Raw genomic sequence first — 26,774 nt, 5'->3', positions numbered from 1 at the left:
TGAGCTAATTGTTGAAGAAGTGCTTGTTCTTTTCACAAATATAACAATGTTTTATTGTACAGTCAGCAACAAAAATAAACCGTGAATTGATGAATCCACATTTTCTATCCATTTTAATTGTGTGATAAAAAGTCCTGTGGTGGAGAATATATTTATTTTAGACAGTCATTGTTTGGGGAAAATCTCATAGTTACAACTTAAAAATGTGTCTGTGGGTGTGTGTGATTATTTAGTGAGCATGGAAACTCTGTGACAGATGTATAGGCGTTAAGTCCAAAGGTGTAAGGTTCTAGAACGAAAGGACAGTCATGCTGATGAATGACTGAAGATGAGCAAAAGTTGGAAAGGACAGAGTGGGCAGGATGTAGCCATATTTGGAAAGCTCTTCCTCTGCTACTTTCCAAACCTATGGGAGTAACAAAATACGGTGAGTATGCGATAGGACACATTTTAATTGTTCACAGAAGTATCTGTGGTGTTTCATAACACACGATACCCTGCAGTTAGCAGAAAGCTGTCGCCTACTCCTGGCTGTCAGTGTGGGAGGAGCTGGCACGAATTCACACACCAGGTAACCAGGCTTCCTCTGAGCGAGTATCTTGTCCACCAAGCACAACATGAATATTTTTGAAACTAAACAATGTTAATAGTTGTAAAGATTGTGCTAAGATACGTGGAAGATGATGTATAATTTGAATTTTCCACCAGAGATATAAGTCTGATAATAATAATTTCGACTCAGAAATAATATCATTGTCAATAAGTCAAGAATCATTTGACCTCTACTGCTTCACTAGTGCCCTTTGTTACAATACCCCACTATTCATTTTTTATGGTAAAGTCAGATATATATAGAGGAAGAGATAGGAAGATCTCCCCCTTGATTCACACCCAAGCGTCTGCAATGGCCAAAGCTGATCTGAGTCTGATCCGAAGCCGGGAGCCTGGAACCTCTTCTGATTCTCCCACATATGTACAGGGTCCCAAGGCTTTGGGCTATCCTGAACTGCTTTCCCAGGCCACAAGCAGGAAGCTGGATGGGAAGCAGGGCCGCCGAGGTTAGAACCAGTGCCCCTATGGGATCCCGGTGCGTTCAAGGTGAGGACTTTAGGTGGTGGGGATGATACACCCCTATTCTAAGCTTCTCTCATCTAGTTTTCCTCCTTTCTCTTTCGTCACTTTTCTTGGAAACTATTTCTGATTATTCTTATCACTACACTATCTGAAATAATTTTGCGTACAGGAGCTCACTTCTCAGATATCCTAGTGATCAAAACCCTCACACTATAATATCAGAGTATGCATACCCTCATAAACTGATATATATTAAATGCCCTGAGAACAGAACTTTTATATGGACTTCATAATCTTGTATCAAAATGTGACACTCCCACAGAAATCATGGTTTATGACAGATTTATTAAACTTCTATTTGAAACTGAATGTGTGATGCTCCCCAGGGACGTTAAAGCAAATTGTAGTTTCATCACTTCTGGACCAAAAGCATCACAATCATGTCTCCTTCCTTATTCTGCCAAACGTTTCTACAGTAGGTCTGGACCCCTGCCCCTGCACCCAACAAGATACCAACAGCTCTTACTTGGTGACCCTAGCAAACTTTCAGCATGACTCCCTGAACTGCATTCTATCACCCACATTCACCATCTTAGGTCACCACAGTTCCCACGGTGACTCTTCAACATTGGAAACTTGGCCTTGTCATCCCTCCTACTCCAAGCCTCCAAGAGTTTATCACTGCACTCAGGAAGGAATCACATTCATTCAGTGATCTCTCATTCCTAGGACACCTCACCCTTGCTCCCACTTTCACCTACTCCTCTCTCCTTCCTTACCCTGGTCCAGCATCCCAGACCTCATGTGATTTTTCCTCAAGCAAACTAAATGCACTCCCACATCTTTTTACAATTGCTCTTCCTTCCAGGGTACGACCATATCAAAGAACTCCCTTGGATTACTCATTCACATCTTTTAAATTATTGCACTAATGCCACTGTCTCCCTGAGGTCATCCAAGGTTCCTTTGTATTATGTGAGACCACTTTCTCAAGCCTTTCCTAAATCCCCTCCTCCCAGTTATGCTCCCTAATGTAGCAAGGACTGCACAGTGCAGCAAGTCACTGATTATCCCCTGGTACCTTTTCTGTCTCTTTTACTTCCAAATCTAACTTCACACAGCCACAGCCCTTAACTTATTTTTTCTTTTTTAGGGAACTTCTATTATTTTACTACTATGAGATTACTGGTTATAATGTGGACTTTTGGAAATGAACGGCATGAAAAGTATTAATCACATCATTACAGATTTAAGATGACTAAAATGTTTGTCGTGAAAGGTGTCAAATGACACCAGGTAAACAGCTACACATTTAGGACTCTTGAGCTTTGTTTTGGTTGTCATCTGAGATATGAGACTGAATGACTTAGGTCAATTTTTAACATCCTTAGCAATCATTTCCTACTGTTAGCATATAATTCATGCATCAATTGCTGAGGAAAAAGAAAACCCTGAATGGGTAGTATATGAAATGCACACTTACAGCTTCTCTGTAAGCTCTGTACCATCCTGCCACTTCCACTTATGCTCAGCTTCGATTCTGTACAATCCAATCCAATAAGTGTAATTGATTTTTGATTGAATGAAAGTCTGTGCAAAAATAAGAATGATGAGAATTATTCAAAATATTAGTATTAATAGTTTATCTACAAAGAACTCATGCAAAATACTAGTCATATTCAACTGCAGACAACTCTAGCTTCTCTACTGTGCAGAGAAGCAATTGAAGTGTAACTCTCAAAAAGCAGAATCTTTCAAAACATCAAGAAAGGAGCAGGATGGAGTTGCTTAGAAAGACACAGAAACCACCAAGCAAATAATCAAGTATGGCCACTGTTAATTTAGAATTTTCTTCTACAAAACTCACCTTAAAGAACAAGGAAGGGGAATTTTCAAATTTGGAAATATACAGAGTAATCTAGTTCTAACAATAAATAACGTAATTGCTATAAGTGAATGAGGAAAAATAGCAATTAAGGTAAATGAAGAAGAATCAATGACAGCTTTTTCACGGAACACATATATGACCAACAACATGGGAAGATGTAAAGTTCACTAGATATGGGGTAGATGTATGTCAAGACCACATGGTGATACCTTATGGGGACCTAATTTACATATTTAAGGATCCCAATGTAAGTGTAATATAATTATCAGTGTAATAAATTAAAAGTATTGAGGAATGACTTCATAAAATTGGATTTTTACATACTTTAATATCAAAAAAGTCCATTCCTAGGGTGGTTTGTGATGAATGAAGATGTATGAGAAAGTCTTGTACAGCAGACTTGTCTGAGAATGTTTATTGAACATTGTACATAACAACAAATACTGAAAACAACCTATGTTCCTGTCACCTGGAGAATGGACAAGGGAGCTCTATCCAAGTAGTGGAGTACCACACAGCAAGCAATATCACAACTTGTGTTTAAATCAAGTTGTGTAATTAGCTTAGTATGTTAACTTAAGCAAACAAATGGAATCCTCTGACTATCTTCCTTATCCAAAGATGGGAACCACACTATCTGTTAGGAAGCTTTTTCTGTTGCGTACAAGTGTATGAAACACTGAAGCTTAAATACAGTATTGATTTTTGTATTTATTTCGGTTGCTGAATTGTTTTATTCACTTTTAACTTTTTTCTCATAGTATTAAATTTTGAGCAATAAATCAATTGTATTTCATAAAAACTCTCTCCTGCTCTAATCCTCTGAGTTTCAGACATACAGTCATGTCATATTTTCAACTGTTGTTAAATTTCATAAGTAGAAAATTATAATGGTTTAGTTTTCGACAGCCAAGAAAAGGATAGAGATTTTATGGAAAAGATGCTAAAATATACTTCATAATTTCGGGTCTCTGAAGAACCAATGAAGAATCAAGTTATCATTAATTCACTCATCTGAGTGTTTTTGCAAGATTTTTCATAAAACATTAAGACGTAAATAATAAGGACTAACAATATTCCCTGGACCCAAAGCTAAGCCACCTCTGCTGGTTTAGGAAATATTCTTTAGGTCTGTTTGAAGCAGTTCCTCTCTCCTGCAGACACAAGCTTCCAGGCTCAAGGAAAGCCTGACAGTTCCCCTCACCCAGGCTTTGCAAGCTTCTGAAAGAGCTCTTGATCAAGTTTAATTAAGCGAACCTACCTGCTCCTCCTTGTCATCAATCTTTACAAGGCTGGAGTTCATGTTCTGGCATGACTTCTCACTCTGATCCCATGTTAGTTCTTCTTTTGAAAAATAGTAACAATTTCTTCTGAAGCAATGGTCTTGTGTCACCAGGGAGCCAGAGACTATGCCTGGAAATAAAAAAAAAAAAGCCACACCACCCCCAACACAAGACCGCTTTGAGATATGCCCTTTTAGGTACATAATTCTTTTATTCAGATTGAATTAATGGAAAATAAGTGTTTTATTTTTCTGTACTCTAATTGCTTATGGCAAATTGTGTGGAGGAAAATACTGTTGACCATCATGAGGACTGCACAGAGCAATCTCCACTTTCAGAAGCAACAAACTGCAGCCTGACGGGATCCTTCTCCCTGAGTAATGAATTCATGAAAGTGAATAAACAGTAGTCATGTTAATGTCAAGCATTCTGTATTGGGAAACATCCATTAAGCATAAAAAGCTCAAATATGATTCCTTTGTGAAAGTCAAGTGTTCAGTAAATTATAATTTAAAAAATGGAATTTACAGAAGTACAATAGAAACTTTTAGAAGTTCCATATTGAAATGGACATAGGGCAACAGCCCATGAAAAAATAATCTATCAGTTACTAACTTACACTTTGCCTGCAGACCTGTATCAGCTGGCACGGCAGAATCACCTTCAGATCCCGGTGAGGAAGTACTGTTTTCTTGTGTGTTTTGCACCTCTTGTGTTGTGATGTCACAGGCCTTCTGAAAATCTTCAGCCAACATCACAGAATTAACATCACCATCCCACCTCTCCCCAAGTTACATCATCCAGCTAATCTTCCCTCAATCCCAAAATTAATCCTTCCCCTTAACCTCAACTACACTGGCATGTGTAAGTTGATATGCAATGGATATACTTTTGATTTCTTTCTCCCCTTCAAGCATACAAAGAAAGACATATTCACCCATCTCTACATATTCAATATTCCAACTATTTTCCCACCCTTCATTATTTCTCTTGTTATTTTTGTTTGGACAGCTGTTGTCACCAACGTTAATTTCTAAAACCCTCTCCTCACATCTCCCTAACTCACTTTCCAGTCTTCTCTGATTGTCTCTCTCAAAATTAATTGACTGCTTGATGCATCAATGCCTCACTTGAAATCCTCAGGGAATTTTGTTTGGTTTTAAGGCATCTTTCTTCAAATGAAATGAAAGTTTTCAATGAGGTAGGCATTCAGCACTTGGCTAAGATGTTGACTTTGACACCTATATCCCGTATTGGAATGCCTTGTTCTTCTCCCAAATATAGCATTTCTGATATTGCACAACGTGGAAGGTAACAGGTGACAGCTCAAGTAGTTTACTTCCTGTCATCCACATGGGAGTACAGAATTGAGCTCCTGGCTCTTGGTTTCTGGCTTTAGACTGGTCCAGCCTGAGCTACTCTAGGCATTTGGAGAGTGATTCAGATTTAGAATCTGGCTCTCTCTCTGTAGCTCTCTCTCTCCACTTACAATAAATTAAAAAAAAAAAAACCCAGAATTTAATTTAAAAATGTTAAAGACTTTCCAAAGATGCCTACCTATTCAAACTCATTTTCAGTTAATTTTTCCATGCTCATCTAATCTTTCTCTTATGACATCATGGCAATAAAACTATTTCATTTTAAAACTTCATCAATGAAAAATTTTGGTATTTCACCTGATCTCTTAAAAGTTGAATTTTTTAAAAAGAATTCTGTGTCTTGTTGGATGTACATAGTTCCTAATCCAAATAAAATTTCTTAGAGTTGTTTGCTGAATGAATAAAACAAATAATAAAAGAAAACAGATTTTTGGGAAGGCATACATAGTGTACAATTTTTAAAGCTGACATGAAACGTGAAAACTGACAGATCACATTTTACTTGTGCAGCAAGTAAATTAGGGTTTTTTCTCCTTTGTGATATAAGTACAAAAAATGCTACAGTCAAACAAAGGTTCTATCAGTTCCCAGGTCAGGAGCAAATCCTTTTCACAAGCGTGCAAAAATTAAATACGTGTATGTTAGCCACACTTTGTCTACCAATTACATTCCTTTATTATTTTATGTGGGATAAAACCTAAATGGTAGACAAATATTAAATCATAAAATTCTCATGACTGACAACCTCTTTACAGAGTTTAATAGTCTACAAACATTCAATAGTTATAGTTTTTCATTTTCCACCCTGAATTATTGTTCCCATAGGAAATAGGTTCCTGATACTCACACATATGTCCTAAAATGGCCACTGCCAGCAGGAGCAAAAAGCATATTGTTCCCAGAATGACTGTACATGTAATTGCTGTACAAAAGCAAAGCACATGATATATAATGAGTGTGGCAAATGGGTAAGAACTAAAGCAGAATGTGTATTTGCAGTAGAGTTTAGCATTAAAATCAGTATTTACTTTAATCACCACATCTCTTTGATATTGCGAAGGAATAGACCTTCCAATATACAAAATGAAACAAAGAGAATTAATATCAAATGTACATGGGGTTTTTTGGATTTTAAATTTTTCACTTTTATATACTCGACACTGTATTTTTAGAAACCAGAAAAACAAAGAGAAAAAGGGTCACCTCTCTCTTTGCTGGTGGGATGTCTTCTGTCTGACTTCGCTCTCTCTGCATGACGCAGCTTCAGCTCTGAGTATGTCACTGTGCCCTCACTCATTTCTGCGATCTTCAGACGAAAAATACAGGAAATGTTTCCAAAGTAAAACTGACTCAGTGAAAATTTGAAATATGCTTCACAAATAATGGAGAGAGCCAAATGAGTGATATGAACTCTGGACTGACAAAGTGAATGGAAACCACCTTTTCTCTAAATAAACCAAGAAAAACGATTTCTTTTCCAAAAAATACTTCTTGCTTTTTTTTTTTTTAAAGGGAGAGATTCCAACTACAAAAAGAGAAAGCCCAGAAGAACTTTCATCGGCTGATTCACTCCTTTAGTGGCTGGGATGTTTGGAGCCGAGCCTGGTGGAAGCCAGGAGCAAGGAACTCCAGTTGGGTTTCCTACGAGGCTGGCAGAATCCTGAATCTTCAGGCTGTCTACTTATGTCATCTCCAGCACATTGGAAGGGAGCTGGAATGCAAGCAGGGCGTCTAGGACTAAATTGGCAATTTGAGATGGGATCCAGTATTGCAAATGCCGACTTGACCCATTGTATCACAATACTAGGCCAGGAAAATTTGTTATAAATGTCTTTTAATGATATCTTAAAAAATGAGATCTTTGGCTAATTCATGGTCCATGACAGCTTCTGGAATACTGTGTTAAACTTTTCAACTGTTTTGAAACAGCTTAATTGCTAAAAATATAGAAATTGATATATACAACCATTGAGATTATGTTCGATAACTTATTCCTTGCTTTGGGTCCAAGTGACTATGATAATTTAACACTAAATAAGAGTCATCTCCTTTAGCAAGGACACACACACACTAAGCCAGTGAACTTTCCCATTTTCCAAGTCATCTTATGTCACACCCCATCACTGGTTTATCTCATTTAGTCAGTCTGGTAGTCACTGAACTTTTACTTAACTTAGAATTAAAAAAATGAAGAAATAAAAGTTAGGAGCATATGAAAGAATCATGTATTGAGACAAACACCCCTTGTAATCCTTAACAGCAAGTCTACTAAGAGATGTGTTTCAATTTTTAGATTCGAGAAACTAAATACCAGATTATTAAATAGATCTTAATTCAAGGTTATATATTATCCAAGGCAACTAGTTTTAGTATAAATTTTTTTCCATTTTTTATGTATGTTCATGAATAATAGGAAATCACATTGGCAAATATAAAACTAGAAGATTTTTGATAGGAAAAAGTGTATGCGATCAAATTATTAAGTTTCTTTACTACAGCAACATTAGGATAATGACATTCAGTTTTCTGGAAATTCACCACTAGCCAGTTAGATAGCATCCATTATGATGAGAAATCAAAGCACAATATGTAATATTGGAAACAAATTCTACAAGAACATTAAATTTAAAAAATACATAGTCTTCATATTAAGTATTTCGACACATTCTCATTCTGACCCATTCCTGCTTTCATCTCTAGAATAAACTTTTAATATTAGATATTAACATGGATCCTAATTTCAGATCTTTCCTGTAGTAATGTAAAGCTCTCCCATTTCTACATATATTTCTTCTATGAAATACTACCTTATTCCTCTTCCATTGCCAGAGTGCTGGTGGTGATGTTACATAACATACCCACGGTCGCCGATATCTCTTCCTTTACCTTGGTACTTCACCAGCTGGAGGAGAAGCTTGGTCAGGAACACAGCATGGTTCTGCTGGTCTCAGCTCTGCTGTGAGACTGGGTGGTTTCTGATGTGTGAGACCGCCATCAGAGACACCTGGTCTGATGCTGTAGATGGTCATGTGACGCTTGATATTCCCACAGCAAGTTTCCAGTGACGTCAGCGTCTCATTGGTTCCTGAGACCCTGTCAGAAAAATCACAAAGAACCAAAATGGTTTTTATGACCATTTAAGGTTGAACTACAGCTGTTAAAATGAAGTTTGGGGAAAACATGCGTTATCAGACTCATTTGAGGCAGAAAATAGTTAAGATTAAAAATTTAAAACTATAAAAATACGATAAATACCCATGTCCTACCTAGCATGATTTCTGCAGTTTCCTTTTTATGGAACAGGTTCAAATTCACAATATGTATGTATATATGTAAGTATGTATGTATATGTATGTTATCTATCTATCTATATCTATCTATCTATCTATTTTTTGCATACCCATAGCAGAGATAGAGGAATGTCAAAGTAGGTACAAACATCAGCTTTTATGTTTCATAATGCTGCACTTTGGATACCCATATTACTTGATGACCTAGTATAAATATAAATATATATAAAATACTGATTGATGATTCAAAAGGAGTGTTTTTTACTTCTTGTATTTAAATGATCTTAGTAAATAGCTGTCTTTACATAATGAAAGGACAACTTTAGCAAGGCAAAGGCTTAAAATGCTATAGCAGTTTAAATATAACTCTTCTAAAACATCAAAGTGAAAATCTTCCGGCTCAATATGTGTAGCGGCATCCAAAGTTAAAGTATCTATTTAATTAGATGAGCAGCTCTATGCTTTGTCTGACACTAGAATTAGGTGATTATTGGTGCTGACAGCAACAGTTTTTCCAGATGAACCACATGGACTTCCCAGCTATAAGGCAGTCAAGGATCCCATGCTTCAGAATCTTTAGGAAATGAGCAGTAGTAGTGCTTGAGATGCACATTTGTGTCAGCTGTAGCATTTATTAAACTGTTCAGATTTGTTATTTAAATGCAGAGATACACAGAGAGGAAGAGATTGTGTGTGTGAGTGTGTGTGTGTGTGTGTGTGTGAGAGAGAGAGAGAGAGAGAAATATTCATCCACTGATTCACTATCTGAAGGACTACCAACATCCTGGGTTGGGTCACACTGAAGCCAGGTACTTGAAACTGCTTCTATGTTACCCATGTTGGTACAGGATTCCAAGCACTTGGGCCAGCCTCCTTTTTCTCCAAGGCACATTAGCAAGGAATCAGATTGGATGTGGAAGAGCTGAAGCAGAGTCGATAAAAGTTACAGCCTAACAGGAAGAAGCTTGAAGAGGTTGCTATGCCACAATGCTGGCTGGCACCCATAATTTTTTTAAAAGCATTTTCTTGTGGTTTATAATTCATTCACTTATAACTTGAAAGCAAAACCTTCCTAGTGCCTTCTAAATGATGGCACCAAAGCTAGATTCTCTAGCTATTTCTGCCTTTGTCTTACTCTGTTTTTCTGGTAGGAAATAACTGTCTTCAGGGAACAGCTTTCTGACATCAATAAACCCAGTGAAGAAAACATATCCTTTAATCCTTAGGCGATGGATTTTTCCCTTGAAGAAATACTAAGGGTCTAGCCACGCTCAGAAACTGTGATCTTCCAGGCTCACAAGGATTTTTCCCCTGCTCGACTAAGGCCTAATCCAAGCTATCTTTCATTGGTTAATGATAAAAATAGTTTCACCAAAGAACTCACTAAAAAACCTTTCAAAATGCATCTATACCTCCTTTCAGCATTAAATTTTTATGCCCTCGAAAGTAATTCATATTCCATTATTTTGCATCTACTTAACCTAGCTGTTACTGTATTTTAATCAAAGAAAAACCAGCTTACATCACATTGAATGAAACAATGATAAGGTAGTAGAAAGCCAGGTTACAAACCCATGTTACAAACCCAGAATGAAATGAATGAATAAGTACAGAAAGTAAGAAACCATGAACTGCTCATGAAAACCTAAGCAGCAGAATAGTTTTGTCACATGGAATAGGAATGCATACAATTTTGAAATAACTTCTCAAAAACACAGCTCCACAATGTAATGTAATTTATATTGTAAAGTTTTATTACACAATGCAATTTTTACCTACTAGTTTTTTAGAATTGATAAAAGTTAAATGAGTGTGACAAATAGTAGTTCAATATTCTTTGTTATAATGTAAAGAGTTTACATAAATGGGTTAGTTCAGAAATAAACAGGAGTTTATGTGAACATGGATAAAAGAAAATGAAGACGGCTGGTTTGCCTTATTTCTGATCCTTAGAATATTTCCATCATTGAGTTGTGTTTTATGAAGGAAATGCCGAAATAACTATCTAGTATTGTATTTGTAGCCAGTTTTAAGACCGTCTTGGTAGAACTGGCAATGGAAAAACAGAGCTTTACAAAATTTGTCTTTTTCCAGAAATGTGGAAGTTACTGAGTATGCTGTTATGTGTGAGGTTGAGTCACAAGCAAGGGAGGACATGCAGGAGTCATGGTGACCGAAAACGTGAACTTGATTGAGATCTTGGGACCCTGGACACCACACAAGTGAGACATGGATGAAGCCTAGAGCACAGGTCACGTCTCAGACCAACATGCGGCCTTGGTTTGCATAATGTCGGATGATAGCATGAAGGAAACATTTGTCTGGGCATCTGTGAGGATGCTGTTGAACTCTTTTTATAAATCTATAATCATTCCAAAATTAAAAGTTTTCTCTGAAACAAGCATGTCACTAATATCATAATATCATTTGCCACAAATTCTTTGAAGGACACTTACATACATGGACTGTGTCATTATGTCATTATACAGAAAGTGTTATAAACTTTCAACTAAAGACCTGTTATATGAAAACTTTTTTTTTGCAGAAGTAGGTTAAAAATAGAATTACTAAGTTGCTGTCATTTTCTATTCTCTGCTATAATTTATTCCTTTTCCCTTGCATCATTAATAAGTGCTGTCTTTAATTTCCATGTACTTGTGGGATTTTCCATGTATCTTCCATGGTTGATTTCCTGTTAATTAAAATATGGTCAGAGAATATATTGTGCGTGATTGACAGTATTTCTGATTTGTGGACTTTTCCTGCCTCAACACATGTTCGACATCAGTGCATTGAGAGAAATGTGTTCTACTACACAATGACATATCTCTGTGTGCTGATCAGTATACTTGAAACTGCCCTTTCAGATTTTCTATGTTTTCATCGACATTTTATTTCAATGTTTTGGTAACTACTGACAGGTTACTGACTTGTGATTAAGGATTTGGATTTTCTTCTTTCAATTTTGTCAGCTTGTGCTTTATCTATAAATTTGTTGTTAGGAGCTCATTTAGAATTAACTGTAACCATATTGCATTGCTTTCTTCAACATATTATTTTCATTGAGATAGTCATCATTGACAGAATGTTCTTAGAGCACACGAGGATGTCAATGTCAAATTTGGTTTGGTGAGTTTAGATGTGAAGTTATAATTTCTACTGTCTTAGAACTCTTGGGTGACCTGTCATTTTTTAACTCTTATTGAAATATATTTGTGATTTAAAAGCGCTCATATCTACTATTGCATCTGCACCATCTTTCTTTTTCAGGTTGTTCTATCCTTTGTCAATTTTTCTGAAAACCTCCTAGAAGGAATTCTTTCATTTACAATATCATGGTCTTATTGAATTTTTGATGTGCTAATTTTTTCTTACCATTCCAGCATCTTGAAGAACTGAATCTGTCATAGCTATTTTATGCTTTGAAAATGGGCACTTTGTGCCTAATGATTTTTATTGAATGGAAAATATTGGATCTTAGTCCAGAAATGGAGCACCTCTTCTGGCTGTGGTCTGTTCCATCTTTCACTGGTCCTGTCGTCCCATCAATACAACACAGACTTGAGACTCTTCCAGTGACGCTCAACTGTTGGCTTGCCCTTCCTGTGAGGTCTGAGGAGCTACACAGGGTTTTTTTTTTTGTTTTTGTTTTTGGTTTGCTTTTGTTTTTGTCTCATCCTCTTCTTTTAGAAAGCTCTAGTCACTAGCACCCTGAAAGATCGCTCTACACTGTTGCCCTTCCCTCCAGTAATAGCTTGTTTTGTTTTAGTGCATGAAGCATGATAGTGTTGAGAACAAGGACAAATTCCTAATTCTCATGGTGAGTCCTCAGTCTAGAACTGTGTCCTGAAGTTTGTGGTGTTTACATCATTCCCTGTTCCTCCCACCCAGCAGTCAGGACCTTCCTCACGTCTTGGTAATCTCAGCTGTGGAATTCTTCACTTTCTACAGGCACAGCACACCTCTGCCCTACGTCAGTGTGGGAGCCCTGACTCGGAAAGTTCACTCCCTCTTTCTCAGGACTGAAGAACCTTTATTTCCACTGTTTATTCAACAGCAGGATGCTTTTGTCTAGGACCACAGACAGGAACTTCCTGCCATTCTCACTGAGTTAGCTGCTGCTTCTTGTTACTTAGGGCAAGGTTTGTGGCTAAAGCAATAGTGGTTTCTACCTTTGCAAAAAGATTTTGCTTCCAACTCCCAATTAGCATCACTTTATTTTCTTCAAGACATAGAAAAATGCACAGGTTATTCTTGGTCTCTCCCAAATGGGAAGAAAGTTGATATTAACCAGTCTGTTAATTGCAGCTGAGCCTTTTTCTAGCACATCAGAAGAGTCAAATGGAAAAACAGAATTAAAGCATGTATTTAGGGTAAGGTTAGACAAAGTGGCTAATCCTTTACATCAAGAATCACCAAACTTAGCTGGCCTCTGCAGAAATAAGGTTTTCCTGGATCCAATGAAAGCTTTTGTTTCCTGTGAGAAAGGAATCTGGGGGTAACAGTGTAGTTGGCACACCCTTCTGTTTCTGATGAGCAGAAACCCATCTGTTTCTGATGAGCTCCACTGGAAGCCTGTTGAAAAGGCTTGAAGAATAAATGCAGTTTCTTTTTTAAGATTTTTTTTTTTGTAAAGCAGAAAGAGAGAGAAAAAATAGAGAGATCGATCTTCTATCCATTAGTTCACTCCTCAAATGGCTGCAACAGCCAGAGCTGGGCCCAGCTGAAACCGGGAGCCTGGAAATCCATCTAGGTCTCTCACAGCGGCGACAGAGTTTTAAGCATTGGGTTGTGTTCTGTTGCATCCCCTGGAGCAATAGCAGGAAGCTGGATCTGAAGCAGACTGTCAGGACTCAAAATGCACTTGTAAATGGGATGATGGAGTTGCAGGTGGTGGCTTAATATGCTGCATCACAATACAGGTCTGTAACGTGTCTATCTTTCAATAGAAATTATTTAGTTGTATGATCATATCAGTTACTTAAGGCTCTCATTATGATTCAAAGCCCCCATTACTCCCCACTAAGTGGCAATACAGGTAAGATTGAGGGAAAAAAAACCACTTAATTGTATAAACTTTGTGTACCTACATTGTTCTCTAAAGATAATTTTCTACAAGTAGACTCATTGGTTCAACAAGTTTTTAAAACTACCATTAAACTTTGCTCACTTTATGTGTAATTGATGACTACTAATATCCTTGAAAACATTTTATGACAAGATTGCTTTATTGTGACCAGAAAGTCTTAGTTCCACCTTTCGGAGCTTTGACTTTAGAACTTGGTTGATTGGTGATGCTGTCTAGTGGCTACTAAGAAAATTACAAGCTCAGAAGTAACAAGGTGCCCTGGAGACAGTAGGTAGTGCAGGTCTTGTGCATTCATGGAAAACATTGTTATCATTTGGATTTCAAAAGTTCTTAAAGGCCACCATAAGATTTTTCATTTTGTCTTCTGTGGTCCTCCTACCTTCATTCATTCTACCACATCCTGATGTGGTGGATGGTCCATGTAATCCTGAAGACAGAAATTGGGCCCTCTTAGCTCCTATGTGAGTGAAAATCTGGATTCAGTTCCAGGCTCCTCATGGGGATCTCGCCCAGTACAACCCTTGTAGCCACTTGCGCAGTAAATCACAGGATGGAAAATGTCTTTCTCCATGTATCTGTTACTGTTTCTGTGTCACGTTCTTATGTGGCACCGGTAGGGAGTCTGTGCCTGCTGACTGTTAGGTCTGGGGGCTTCCTGGAATTATAATTTGTAGAACCTGTAGAGTGCCAAGTCCATATTGTTTTCCTCATGGAACCAGTGCATGCATTGAGCTGGAAATGAGCTTGCTCCTGGCTTAGCACATACACAGTCTGCTGTTGCTATTCCAGCTTCCCTCCATGCCCTGACAGCCCTTTCCTGAGTACATAGAAGGGGACCCGATGTGGCACTGGTGGGGGTCTGAACCGTGAAACCCGCCTTCTCCTGCACTTTGTCTGCTTCAGCTCTGCCACACTGCAGCTGCTTGTGAACAAATTAAAGAGCAGGATGGGTAGTTCTATCCCTGGGCTCATCTGCTGAGCTCCCTGTGAGCTTCCCTTCTCACCTGGCCATTGGTGGAGCTCTGATCACTGACCACTGCTGGGGTATCTGGTCACTGCAACACCGCTCTGCTGTCTCTGCAGCTTCTCCATGTCCATGGGTCTCTAGTGTCCCTCTGCCATTGGCCTCTCCTCTTCTGTGTAACAGGATAACAGCCTCTCTGCCTCATACTGGCTAATGATTCTCTGTCTGCTTAAATGTGTCCTTACAATATTCTACCATTTTGTTTTTCCACTAATGTGCTATGGATATTGGTTATATTTTTCATGTTAGTTAGTAAAGATGCCTTTGAATGTTCCAATGCAAAGAACATAAACCTGAGTTGATAGGCATGACAATTACTCTTACTGGATCATTATGCATAGCACAATATATTAAATATCATCCACTTCCAAAAACACATAAACTCAGTCTCCGTGTCAATCAAAGGTAAGATATATTTTAGCTTAAATTTATTTCCAAATTTAACATTTTTAGTATTTTACCATATTCACATCATATGAAAAGATAACATATATATATATATATACTCTCTTTTCTTGAAAGCAGATATTAATAAAACATAGAATTGAAGACAATGATCATAAAGTGAGGAAATGAGGGTACTATGTATATGTTATGTATATGATATATTCAATGTGATATACTCAGTGAAGAAAATATTTTATATGATATATTCAATGTGATATACTCAGTGAAGAAAATATTTTATACAGGCATATATCAAACAATAAGACATATACCTATATAATGAGGCCTCCACACATTTTTATGTTTGATATATTAATATCCACAAAGAAAAAACATGTTTGTCTTTCTGTATCTGGCTTCTTTCCCTTAGCTCAGTGATGTCCAGTTCCATCCATTTGGTTGCAATTGTGAAGCTCATTCTTTTTCATGGTGATCTATACACATTTATTTATGCAGGAGTCTCATAGTTTCTTCCTCCAGTCATTAGTTGATGGGCATCTAGATTTGTGCCATATCCTTGACATGAGGAATTGAGCTGCTTTAAATATGGGGCTGCAGGTGTTCTTCGATCTGTAGACTCCATTTCTGTGCCATATACTCCTAGAGACGGGATGGCTGAGTTTTGTGGTAGATACATTTTTAGATTTTATTTCTTGAGCAATCTTCAGAGTATTTCCCTGGTGCTTGAGCTAATTGTTGAAGAAGCGCTTGTTCTTTTCACAAATGTAAGGCAATTGTCTTGTACAGTCAGCACTGTCAATGAATCGTGGTTTGAGGCATCCACATTTTCCATCCATTTTATTTGTCTGTTGAAAAGCCCTGTGTCAGAGAATGCATTTACTCTAGACAGTCATTTCTTGGACAAAATATCATGGTCACAATTTAAAGATGTGTCTGGGTGTGAATGTGTGATTATTCAGTGAGCATGCAAACCCTGCGATAGATGTAAAAGTGTTATGAGTTGTTACTTTTTAAAATTAAAGGACAGTCATGCTGATGAATGACTGAAGATGAGCAAAAGGTGGAAAGAACAGAGCAGAAAATAGGAATTTCCACATTCAGAAAATTCTTCCTCTGAGACTTCCCAAAGCTATGGGAAAGACTAAATATGGTAAGTATGTGTTAGGACCTATTGTAATTATTCACAGAAATATTTGTGGTATTCCATAATTCAGGACATCCTGCAGATAGCAGGATCTACCATGTCTGCCTCACATCATCGTGGGAGGATCTGGCTGGAATTCACATGCCAGGTGACCAGGCTCCCTTTGAACAAGTGTATTGACCAATAGTAGAGCATCAATACTTTTGAAACTAAACAATGAGAGGAGTTGTACATATTATGCTATGATACGTGGAAAATGATGCATAATTTGAACTTTCCACCAAAGAAATGATTCTGATATTACCACTTAGAAAAAAAATATATTGTCATGAAGTCAAGAACCATTTAACTCCTATTGTTTCATTAACTGCCTTTACTAAGATGTCCCACTCTCCTAACTGCTCTTTTCTAGCTTTCCTTCTTTCTCCTACACCGCTCTTCTTAAAAACCATTTCTAATTATCCCCATCAATATACTATCTTAAACATTTATGTGTCCTGGAGCTCACCTCTCAGATATCCCAGCAATCAAAATCCTCACATTACCTCATAGGGTTCATAGCCTCACATTCTGGTGTCATTAAATACACCCAGAACATAATTTTTTATTGAATTACATAATCATGTGCCAAAATGCAACAACCCTACAGGAATCATGGTGCGTAGCAGATTTCTCAAACTTCTATCTGAAGCTGAATGTAGGATGCTCTCCAGGAGTGTTAATGAGAACTGTAGTCACATCACTTCTGAACCAAAAGCATTACAACCCGTTCCCGTTCCTCTTTCTCTAACACCCTACCTATCATGATCAGCCACCACCACCTCTCAACTGGATGACTCTGCAAACTTTCAGCATGACTCCCTGAACTGCATTCTATCACCCACATTCACCATCTTAGGTCACCACAGTTCCCACAGTGACTCTTCAATATTGGAAACTTGGCCTTGTCATCCCTGCTACTCCAAACCTCCAGGAGTTTATCACTGCACTGATGAAGGAATCAAAAACTCGCAGTGATCTCTCATCCCCAGAATACCTCACCCTTGTTCCCCTTTCACCCACTTCTCTCTCCTTCCTCACCTTGCTCCAGCATCCCAGACCCTCATGTGATTTTTCCTCAAGCAAACCGAATGTACTCCCTCCTCTTTATACAATTGCTCCTCCTTCCAGGGTACGACCCCATCAAAGAACTCTCTCAGCTTACTCATTCACAACTTATAAATCATTACACCAATGCCATTGTCTCGCTGAGATTGTTCAAGGTTCCTGTGTGTTACACGAGATAACTTTCCCTTAATACCACCCCTTAACACCCCCCCCCCCACACACAAACACCGTGTTCTCTAACACTGCAAGAACTGCACTGTATCAAACCCTAAGTACCTTCCTTCCTCATTTACTTCTAAGTCTCCACTGCCACTGTATAAGAAGTATTGATTTTGGATAATCTGCATTATTTTAATACTGTGAGATTTGTAGTTATAATGTGGGCTTATGAAAAATAATGGCATGAAAAGTAGTAATTGCCTCATTACAGATTTAAGATGACCAAAATTTTATTTGGACATGTCTCAGAAGACAACAGGTAAAAATCTACAAATTTAGGACTCTGAGGTTTTGGTTGTCCTCAGACTGAATGAGTTAGAGCAGTTTTTAAAGTCTGTAAAAGTCATTTCCTGCTATTAGCTTATGATTGATGCATTAATTGCTGAGAAAAAGACCCTGAATGGGTAGAATGTGAAATGCACACTTACAGCTGGTCGGAAGGCTCTGTACCATCCTGCCACTTCCACTTATGTTCAGATTCGGTTCTGTACAATCCAATCCAATAACTGTATTTGATTTTTGATTGAATATAATTCTGTGCAAAAATTGTAATGAGAATAATTATTCCAAATATCAACATTAACTTTATATCTATGAAGTATTCATGCAAAATGCTAGTCATATTCAACTAGAAGAGTACTTCAGCTTCTCTACTGTGCTAAGAAGCAGTTGAAGTGAAACTCCTAAAAAGTAGAATCTCTCGTGTCCTGTGACTTGAAAGAGATCAGGAAAGGACCATGACAGCCTTGTTTAGAAAGACACACAAACCATCAAGCATAAAAATCCAGTATGGTTACTGCCAATTTAGAATTTTCTCCATCAAAACTTATCTTAAAGAACAAGGAAGGGGAATTTTAAAATCTGGAAGTATGCATAGTAATACAGTTCTAAGAATAAATAATGTAGTTGTTACAAATCGATAAGAAAAAGGAACAATTAGAAGAAATGAAGAAGAATCAAGAATAGATATTTTATACAAACATATATGACCAATAAGCATGGGAAGATAACAAGTTCGTTAGAGATCAGGTAAATGCAAATCAAGAATAGGTGGTGATGCTTAAAGGAGTCCTAGTTTATGTATTTACGAATTTCAATGCATACATAAGATGATTGTGAATATAATCATGTTAAAAATATTATGTGATGATTTTGTAAGATTGAATTTTTACATACTCTAGTAGCTAGGAAGTCCACTCCTAGGGTGGTTTGTAGTGAATAAAGATGCATGAGAAAGTCTTGCTCTTAGATATATCGGAGAAGGTTTATTGAACAGCTCTTCGTAACAATAAAAATTGGAAACAACCTGAATTCCCATCCTGGAGAACGGATAAAAAAATCTATGCATAAAATGGAATATCATGCAGCAATGAATATTAATAACTCAGGTTGCAAATTTTAAAAACATGTTGTGTAATTATCTTATGTGAACTTAAACAAATGAAATCCTTTGAGTATCTTCCTCAACTGAAAATGGGAATGGCAGTATGTACTTTGAAGGGTTTAAGAATGTGAGGTTTGAAACACTGAAACATGAATGTACTATTAACTTTTGTAATTATTTCAGTTACTGCCTTGTTTTATTCACTTCTAATACTTTTTTGTAGGGTCAAATTTTGAGCAATAAATTAATTGTATTTCTTTTTTTTATTCATTAATTACATTGTATTATGTGACACAGTTTCATAGGTACTTGGATTCTCCCCACCCCTCCCCAAACCCTCCCACCATGGTGGATTCCTCCATCTTGTTGCATAACCACAGTTCAAGTTCAGTTGAGATTCCCCTATTGCAAGCATATACCAAACATATAGTCCAGCATCTTATTGTCCAGTCAAGTTCAACAGCTTCTTAGGTATACCCTCTCTGGTCTGAAGGCAGAGCCAGCAGAGTATCATCCCAATCAATTAAAAGCTCCAACATAGCATCAGCAAAAATTTACATCATTATGGAATTAATTGACATAGTAATGAGTACCCAACATGTTAAAAGTAAATGCGAGTTCTTAACCACCTTCTGTGACAACCTCATTGACATTTCAATTTTAGTTTATACACAACATATAACATACATAACATAGCATGTTATACATAACATCATATCATCTTAAATTAAGGCAAACATGTGGTATTTAACCTTTTGGGATTGGCTCATTTCCCTTAGCATTATGGTTTCCGGTTTGGCCCATTTGGCCACAAAGAACTGCATTTTATTTTTTTAATAGCTGAGTAGTATTTCCTAAAAGCAATAAACTCTTTGCCTCTCTAATCCTCTTTCAATACACAGTCATAATTTTTCCACTTGAGTTAATTTTCATGAGTAAAAAATTACAAGGGTCTATCTTTCAACACTCAAGAAAAGGAGAGAAACTTTATGGAAGTGTGATAAAAATATACTTAATTATTTCTGGGTCTCTAAAAGATCATTAAAATCAAGTTACCATTAATTCACTCATTCAGATTTTTTTCTGAGATCATCATAACTCATAAGTTATAAATAATAAGAACTAACAATCATTCCCTGGCACTCAAAGCAAAGCCATCTCTGCTGGTTTAGGAAATATTCTTTAGGTCTGTTTGAGGCAGTTCGTCTCTCCTGCAGACGCAAGCCCCCAAGGTCCAAGGAAAGGCCAACAGTTCCCCTCACCCAGGCTTTGCAAGCTTCTCCTAAAGCTCTGAATCCAGTTTAATTAAGTAAACCTACCTGCTCCTCCTTGTCATCAATCTTCACAAGCCTGGAGCGCGTGTTCTGGCATAACTTCTTACTCTCTTCCCATGTTACTTCTTGTTTCGAAAAATAGTAGCAATGTGTTCTGAAGCAATGCCAGGAACTCAAGGTTCTTTCTTGAAAACAAAAGTCACACCGCCCCAACAGAAGACCACTTAGAAATATGCATTTTTAGGTTTATAACTCACTTCTTCAAATTGAATTAATGCAAAATAAGTGTTTTATTTTTCTGTACTCTAATTGCTTATGGCAAATTGTGTAGAGGAAAATATTGTTGAGCCATTATGAAGACTGCACAGAGCAATCTTTGCTCTCAGGAATTGACAAACTGCAGCCTAAGAGATCATTCACCCTGACCCATGAATCTATGCAAGTGACTAACAGGGAGCAGTGTTAGTCTCAAGTATTCTGTAGTAGGAAAAATACATCCATTAAACACAAAAAACTTGAATCAATTGATTCTTCTTGTGAAAGTCATGTGTTTAATTATAGTTTTAAGAAATGGATGTTACAAGAGTAAAATTAGAGAAAGTCTAATACACCCTTTCTAAAGTTACATATTGAAATGGGCAGAAGAAAATACATCCATGAAAAAATAACCTGTTGTTATTTTCTTAAACACTGAGCGCAGACCTGTAAAGGATGGCACGACTGAACCATCTTCAGATCCCACTGAGGACGTATTGTTTCCTTCTGTGCTTTTCTTATCCTGTGTTGAGCCTTTATGGAACTTCTGAAAAACTTCAGTCAACATCACAAAATGAATAACAATATCCTACCTCTCCACAATTTATAATATCCAGCTAATCCTCCCTTGATTTCCAAGTTAATCCTTACCTTTACTAACTGCATATATGTTTTGTTGTCTCTTTATTATTTAAAATTTTCCCATTTTTTAACCTTATAAAACTGTGCCATGTTGTACAAAAACATTTGATAGGTCCTTTTTTCACTTTATGTTGTCGTGCTAGCATTCATCCACATTTTTACACATCACAGCCTTCAACTCTTTTGACTCGTGTCTTAGTTGCATTGTGAAAACAGGGATGCTTCAAAAAGTTCATGAAAAATGGATTGAAACATAAGTATATTTTGGTTCAAGTATTTGAAGTCAATGTGTATGACAGATCTGCAATAAGTTCATGGAAATGTGAATTTAAAAAGAGCAAGATTTTCAAGCATTGATTAATGTTTCACAAATATTTTAAAGTTATGCAATACATCACAGAAATCTCATTTACTCTATTGTTTTTGATAGTTTTGAGATATTAGTTACTATGAACAACACTGCAGTGAAGATTACCTTGGTTTCTCACAGTTGTATGTAAATATTTCCGTTGAGTATATACTGGTGGTCAGAATTTGTGCGGTATGGGCCTGGTGCTGTAATTTAGTGGGTGAAATCATGACCCACACCACCAGCATCCATGTGAGAGCCAGTTTGAGTCCTAGCTGCCTCATTTGCATTGGGGTCCTTGCTAGTGAGCTTTGATCCCTTGCTCCTGCATGGGTTACTCAAAAAGAGTTCCTGGCTCATTTGCACAGTGAATCAGTGCAACGAAGAGATCACTCTGGCTCTTCATCTTTCTTTTTCTTCCTATAGCTCTGCCCATAAAACAGATAAATCTTAAAGTCTTTCTGAATCTGACATTGATTTCAAAGTGTCTTTGCCAATTTATGCTACATTTAATTACATATTGCTTGTCTCTATTTAGTATTTTTTCTTTTTGCAAAATTTTTGCTTAATCTTTATTTTAAAAATACTTACTTATATTCACTCTTTATCCCATAAGGTCTATCTATTGTAAATTGCCTTTGACTATGTGCATGAATCCATTGAATCTACTCCAGGGAACGTAGTTAAGTTCCTTTCTAGTTCCATATTGATAGGCTCATGTTTGGTCACTGCGTTATTTGATTTTACACAGCACTTGAAAACGTTGAGTATTTTTTGCATTGAGTAAATTTTAGTTTTCTCCCAAATTTTCTAATCAAAACAATTTTTTCACTGTTTAGTGAAATCCCATATATTCCAAATAATGACTTATTCTACAGATCTTTTCTTGACCAGTATAATTCTTAGTTTTACAAGGATTTTTCATGATCTAGCTTTTGTTCCCTCTATTACATTTCAAATTTAATTGTGATATCAGTTGGTGAGTCAAAAACTAATGTCTATAATCTACACATCTCCATTTTCCCTAGACATTTAATCCTATCAGACAGAATGAGAGTGATTGGATTCTTTGTGAGCATCCCCACTATTAAGCTACAAGAGATCAAACTTCAGCATAGTTCTCACACACACACACACACACACACACACACACATTATTGTTCTAATAGGAAATAGGCACTCGATACTCACACATGTATCCTAAACCAGCAATTAGCAGCATGAACAAAAAGCATGTTGTCCCCACTATGATTTTACACGTAGTTTCTGTACAAATTCAAAGCATATGACATATAATAAGCATGGTAAATGGGTAAGAACTAAAGTAAAATTGATATTTACAGTAGAGGTTAGCACTAAAATCATTATTTACTCTAATCACCAAGTCTCACCAATATCGCACAAGAATGGATCTTCCTATATACAAAATAAGAATCAAGACATTTTATATCAAATGCACATGAGTTTTTTAATATTAAATTTTTAAATGTTTTCCTACTAGACATTATGTTTTTATAAACCAGGAAACAAAAAGCCTTACTTCTCTTTTTGCTGGTGGGATCTCTTTTGCCTGGCCTCGCTTTTTGGCCATGAGACAGCTTCAGTTCTGAGTATACCACTCCCTCCTCATTCATTTCTGAGAGTTTTAGGCGAAAAACACAGGAAAGTTTTCACAAGTCAAACAAATTCAGTGAAAATTTGGAATATGTTTTACAAGTAATGCAAAGAGCCAAATGAGCAATATGCATTCTGGCCTGCAGAAAGTACATTGAAATCATCATTTCTCTAATAATACCAGGAGAATGATTGTTTCACAAAGATTTGTTGTATTTATTTGTAATACAGAGTGTTCCAGGAGAACTTGTATCAGCTAGTTCACCCCATTAGTGGTTGGGGTGATTGTGCCTGCAGGAGTCAGGAACTCTAGTTGGTTTTACCCACATGGGTAGGTTAATTCTGAAGATTTGGGCTATCTGTTACTGCCACTGCTGGCCACTCTCTTCTAAGAGAGCTGGAATAGAAACAGGGCAGCCAAACACAGATTAGAACTTCATTACAAGATCCAGCCTCGCAAATGCTGGCTTGACTCACTACACCATAAAGTTAGACCAGGGAAACTAATTTATATTTCTTTTCATAATGTCTTAGAAAATAGATCCTATTTGGCTAATTCATGGTCCATGATAACTTATGGAATACTGTTAAACTTTGTACTGTTTTGAAATACTTAGTTGCCAAAATGTTGACATTGACATATTGAAAAATATTCAGATTTACCTCTTGTCTTGAAAGATTATATTCAATAACTTAATCCCTGTATTAGTCCAAGTGATCAGGTAAGAACACACACACACACACACACACACACACACACACACACACTCTAATCCAGGGAACTTTCCAAGTTACCAAGTCATCTCATTTCACACATCATCACATGTTTATCTCACTTGATCAGCCCGATAGTCACTGAACTTCAACTTCATTTAGAAGTGAAAAATAAAAAGAGATATATGAAGTCAATGTTAGGCGCATATGAAAGTATCATGTATTGAGACAAGCATCACTTTTAATCTTAACAGCAAGTACACACGATGGGGTTTTAATTTATAGATGAGAAAAACTGAATGCCAAATAATAAAATAGATCTTAATTCAAGATGACATATTATCCAAGGTAAATACTCTTTATGTAGCTTTTTTCATTTCATTTTATGTATGTATCCAACAGATTTTTGATTGCAAAATGATCGTAACACCAAATCATTCATAGTTTCTTTAGTACAGGTAACATCAGGATGAGGACATTCAAGGTTAGATAGCATCATTGTGATGAGAAATCAAAGCACAATATATAATATAACATCTAAAACAAATTCTACAAGGCACATGAGAATTTAAAAATCATAGTTTTCATTCATGTTCTCACCATTCCTACTTTCATCTCCAGAGTAAACTTTTAACATTAGATATTAACATGGATCCTAATTTCAGATCTCCCATTTCTACATATCTTTCTTCTATGAAATACTACTTCATTCCTCTTCCATTGCCAGGGTGCTGGTGGCAATGTTGTACCACACACCGAGTCTCCAATATCTGCCTTTACCTTGGGAGTTCACCAGCTGGAGGAGAGGCTTGGTCAGGAACACAGCTGAGATGTCGTGGCTCTGCTGACCTCTCAGCTCTGCTGTGAGACTGGGCGGATCTTGATGTGTGAGACCACCTTCAGAGACACCCGGTGTGATGGTGTAGATGATCATGTGACACCCGGTCTGATGGCACAGGTGATCACGTGACGCTTGGTAGTCCCACAGCAAGTTTCCAGTGATGTCAGAGTCTCATTGTTCCCGCAGTCTGTGTCAGATAAGTTAGAAAGCATCAAAATGGTAAATTTTATGACAATTTAAGTTTGAATTGTACAAGACACAATGCAGCTTGGAAAATGAAAACAAACAAAAAAGACATCTCAGAATCTTATGAATGAAATAGTTAATAAAAATTTAAAAAAATATACAAAGATGAAAAACATCCATATCTGCCTTGCATGGTTTCTACTGTTTTCTTTTCATAGAACTGAGAAAATTTGCTGTACCTATCTATATCTTTCTATCATAACTAGTATAGTTAGAATGTTATAATGGGCACAAACATTGGCCTACATGCTTAAAAATATCCTAAGAATATAAAGATGACTTTATGATTTACAGTAATTATTAATATATGAAACACTGGTTAATTTATTTAAAAGCAGTGTTTTTCCACTTTTTGTATTAGCTTTAAACTGTCTGAATAAATACGCTATCTTTAACGAATGAAAGAACAGCTTTAGCAAGGGAAAGGCTTAAAATGCTGTATGGGCTTAAATTTGGCTCTTTTATAACATCAAAGTCAAACTCCTCTGGCCTATTACATGTAGCTGCATTGAAATTTAGAAGCTTTTTGTATAATTCAATGAGCATTTCTATGCTTTGTTTGACCCATTAATTAGTAGGTGCTAATTAATGCCAATAGCAAAGGTTTTTCCAGATCAGCCACAGCAATTCTAGCTATAGGGCAGTTGGGATCCCAGGCTTCAGAATTTTTCTTTGTAATGTGCGGCAGTAGCACCTGAGAGGTACATCTTTGTCAGCTGTACAATTTGTTACATTTTTTTATATCTATCTTATTTATTTATATTCAGAGTTCAGAGAGAAGAAGAGACAGTGTGTGTGTATATGCACGCGTGTGTGTGTTTGTGTGTACTCTCGTGCATCATATATATAAAGAATTTTCACCCGTTGGTTCAACACCCAATGACCACAACATCTGGGCTATATCATGGTGAAACCAGGAAACTGGGGTGTCTGTATGTCTCTATGCAGGTTCAGATCCCAGGCAGCTGGACCAGCTTCCATTTCTTTCCCAGGGGCATTAACAGGGGATTGAATTACAAGCGGAAAAGCTGAAACAGGTGGCCCATAAATAGTGTTAGCCTCGCAGTCAGAGGCCGAAGTTGCTATGCCATTATACTGGCTATCACCTATTACTTTTAAAAGTATTTTCATGTTGATTGCAGTTTCTTTCCCTTATCACCCCCAAAGCAAAACTTTGCTAGCCCCTTCTAAATGATGGCATCAAATCTAGATTCTCTAGCTATTTCATAGTAGAATTGCCTTTTGCTTCTCCTGTTTTTCTTCTGGGAACTGTCTTCACAGAATAGCTTTCTGATATAAATAAACCAGTGAGGAAAGCATATGTGAAAATCTCCAGGCAATGAGGCTTTCTCTTGAAGGCACAGCTTAGGTTTCTAGGCACATCCAGGAACTATAATCTTCCAAGCTCATAAGGATTTTTTCCCCTGCTTGGCTAGGGTGTAATTCATGCTATTATTTGACAGTTAATAATAAAGATATTTTCGCTAAGGAGCTAACCTGAACACACTGAAATAGCTCTCAGAATGCTTCCTATACTTCCTTTTAACATT

At 36.9% G+C, this 26,774-nt stretch overlaps 2 protein-coding genes and 1 long non-coding RNA gene across 3 annotated transcripts; all 3 read right to left on the bottom strand.

Moving 5' to 3' along the window:
- Window positions 1-4: 4 nt before the first annotated feature.
- On the bottom strand, window positions 5-8,573 carry LOC131478099 (killer cell lectin-like receptor 6). The gene is made up of 7 exons (XM_058655694.1): window positions 8,511-8,573; window positions 6,828-6,930; window positions 6,472-6,546; window positions 4,880-4,987; window positions 4,224-4,375; window positions 2,558-2,664; window positions 5-134 (listed from the first exon to the last, which is right to left on the bottom strand). The coding sequence occupies exons 2-7, from the start codon at window positions 6,919-6,921 to the stop codon at window positions 5-7; spliced, it is 666 nt and encodes a 221-aa protein (XP_058511677.1). The 5' UTR covers window positions 6,922-6,930; window positions 8,511-8,573.
- Window positions 8,574-15,819: 7,246 nt separating this feature from the next.
- Window positions 15,820-21,386, bottom strand: LOC131478098 (C-type lectin domain family 2 member D3-like). Its single transcript, XM_058655693.1, has 4 exons — window positions 21,233-21,386; window positions 20,609-20,748; window positions 18,334-18,440; window positions 15,820-16,293 (listed from the first exon to the last, which is right to left on the bottom strand). The coding sequence occupies exons 1-4, from the start codon at window positions 21,384-21,386 to the stop codon at window positions 16,164-16,166; spliced, it is 531 nt and encodes a 176-aa protein (XP_058511676.1). The 3' UTR covers window positions 15,820-16,163.
- A 1,614-nt stretch (window positions 21,387-23,000) lies between these two features.
- Window positions 23,001-25,035, bottom strand: LOC131478118 (uncharacterized). The gene is made up of 3 exons (XR_009244309.1): window positions 24,894-25,035; window positions 23,350-23,445; window positions 23,001-23,075 (listed from the first exon to the last, which is right to left on the bottom strand). It is a non-coding gene; the product is annotated as an uncharacterized LOC131478118 (long non-coding RNA).
- Between the last annotated feature and the right edge of the window lie 1,739 nt (window positions 25,036-26,774).

Source organism: Ochotona princeps, chromosome 27, assembly GCF_030435755.1.
Source record: "Ochotona princeps isolate mOchPri1 chromosome 27, mOchPri1.hap1, whole genome shotgun sequence".
Taxonomy (NCBI): domain Eukaryota; kingdom Metazoa; phylum Chordata; class Mammalia; order Lagomorpha; family Ochotonidae; genus Ochotona; species Ochotona princeps.
Note: the sequence above shows the minus strand (reverse complement) of the source record. Positions and strands in the feature narration are given on the sequence as shown.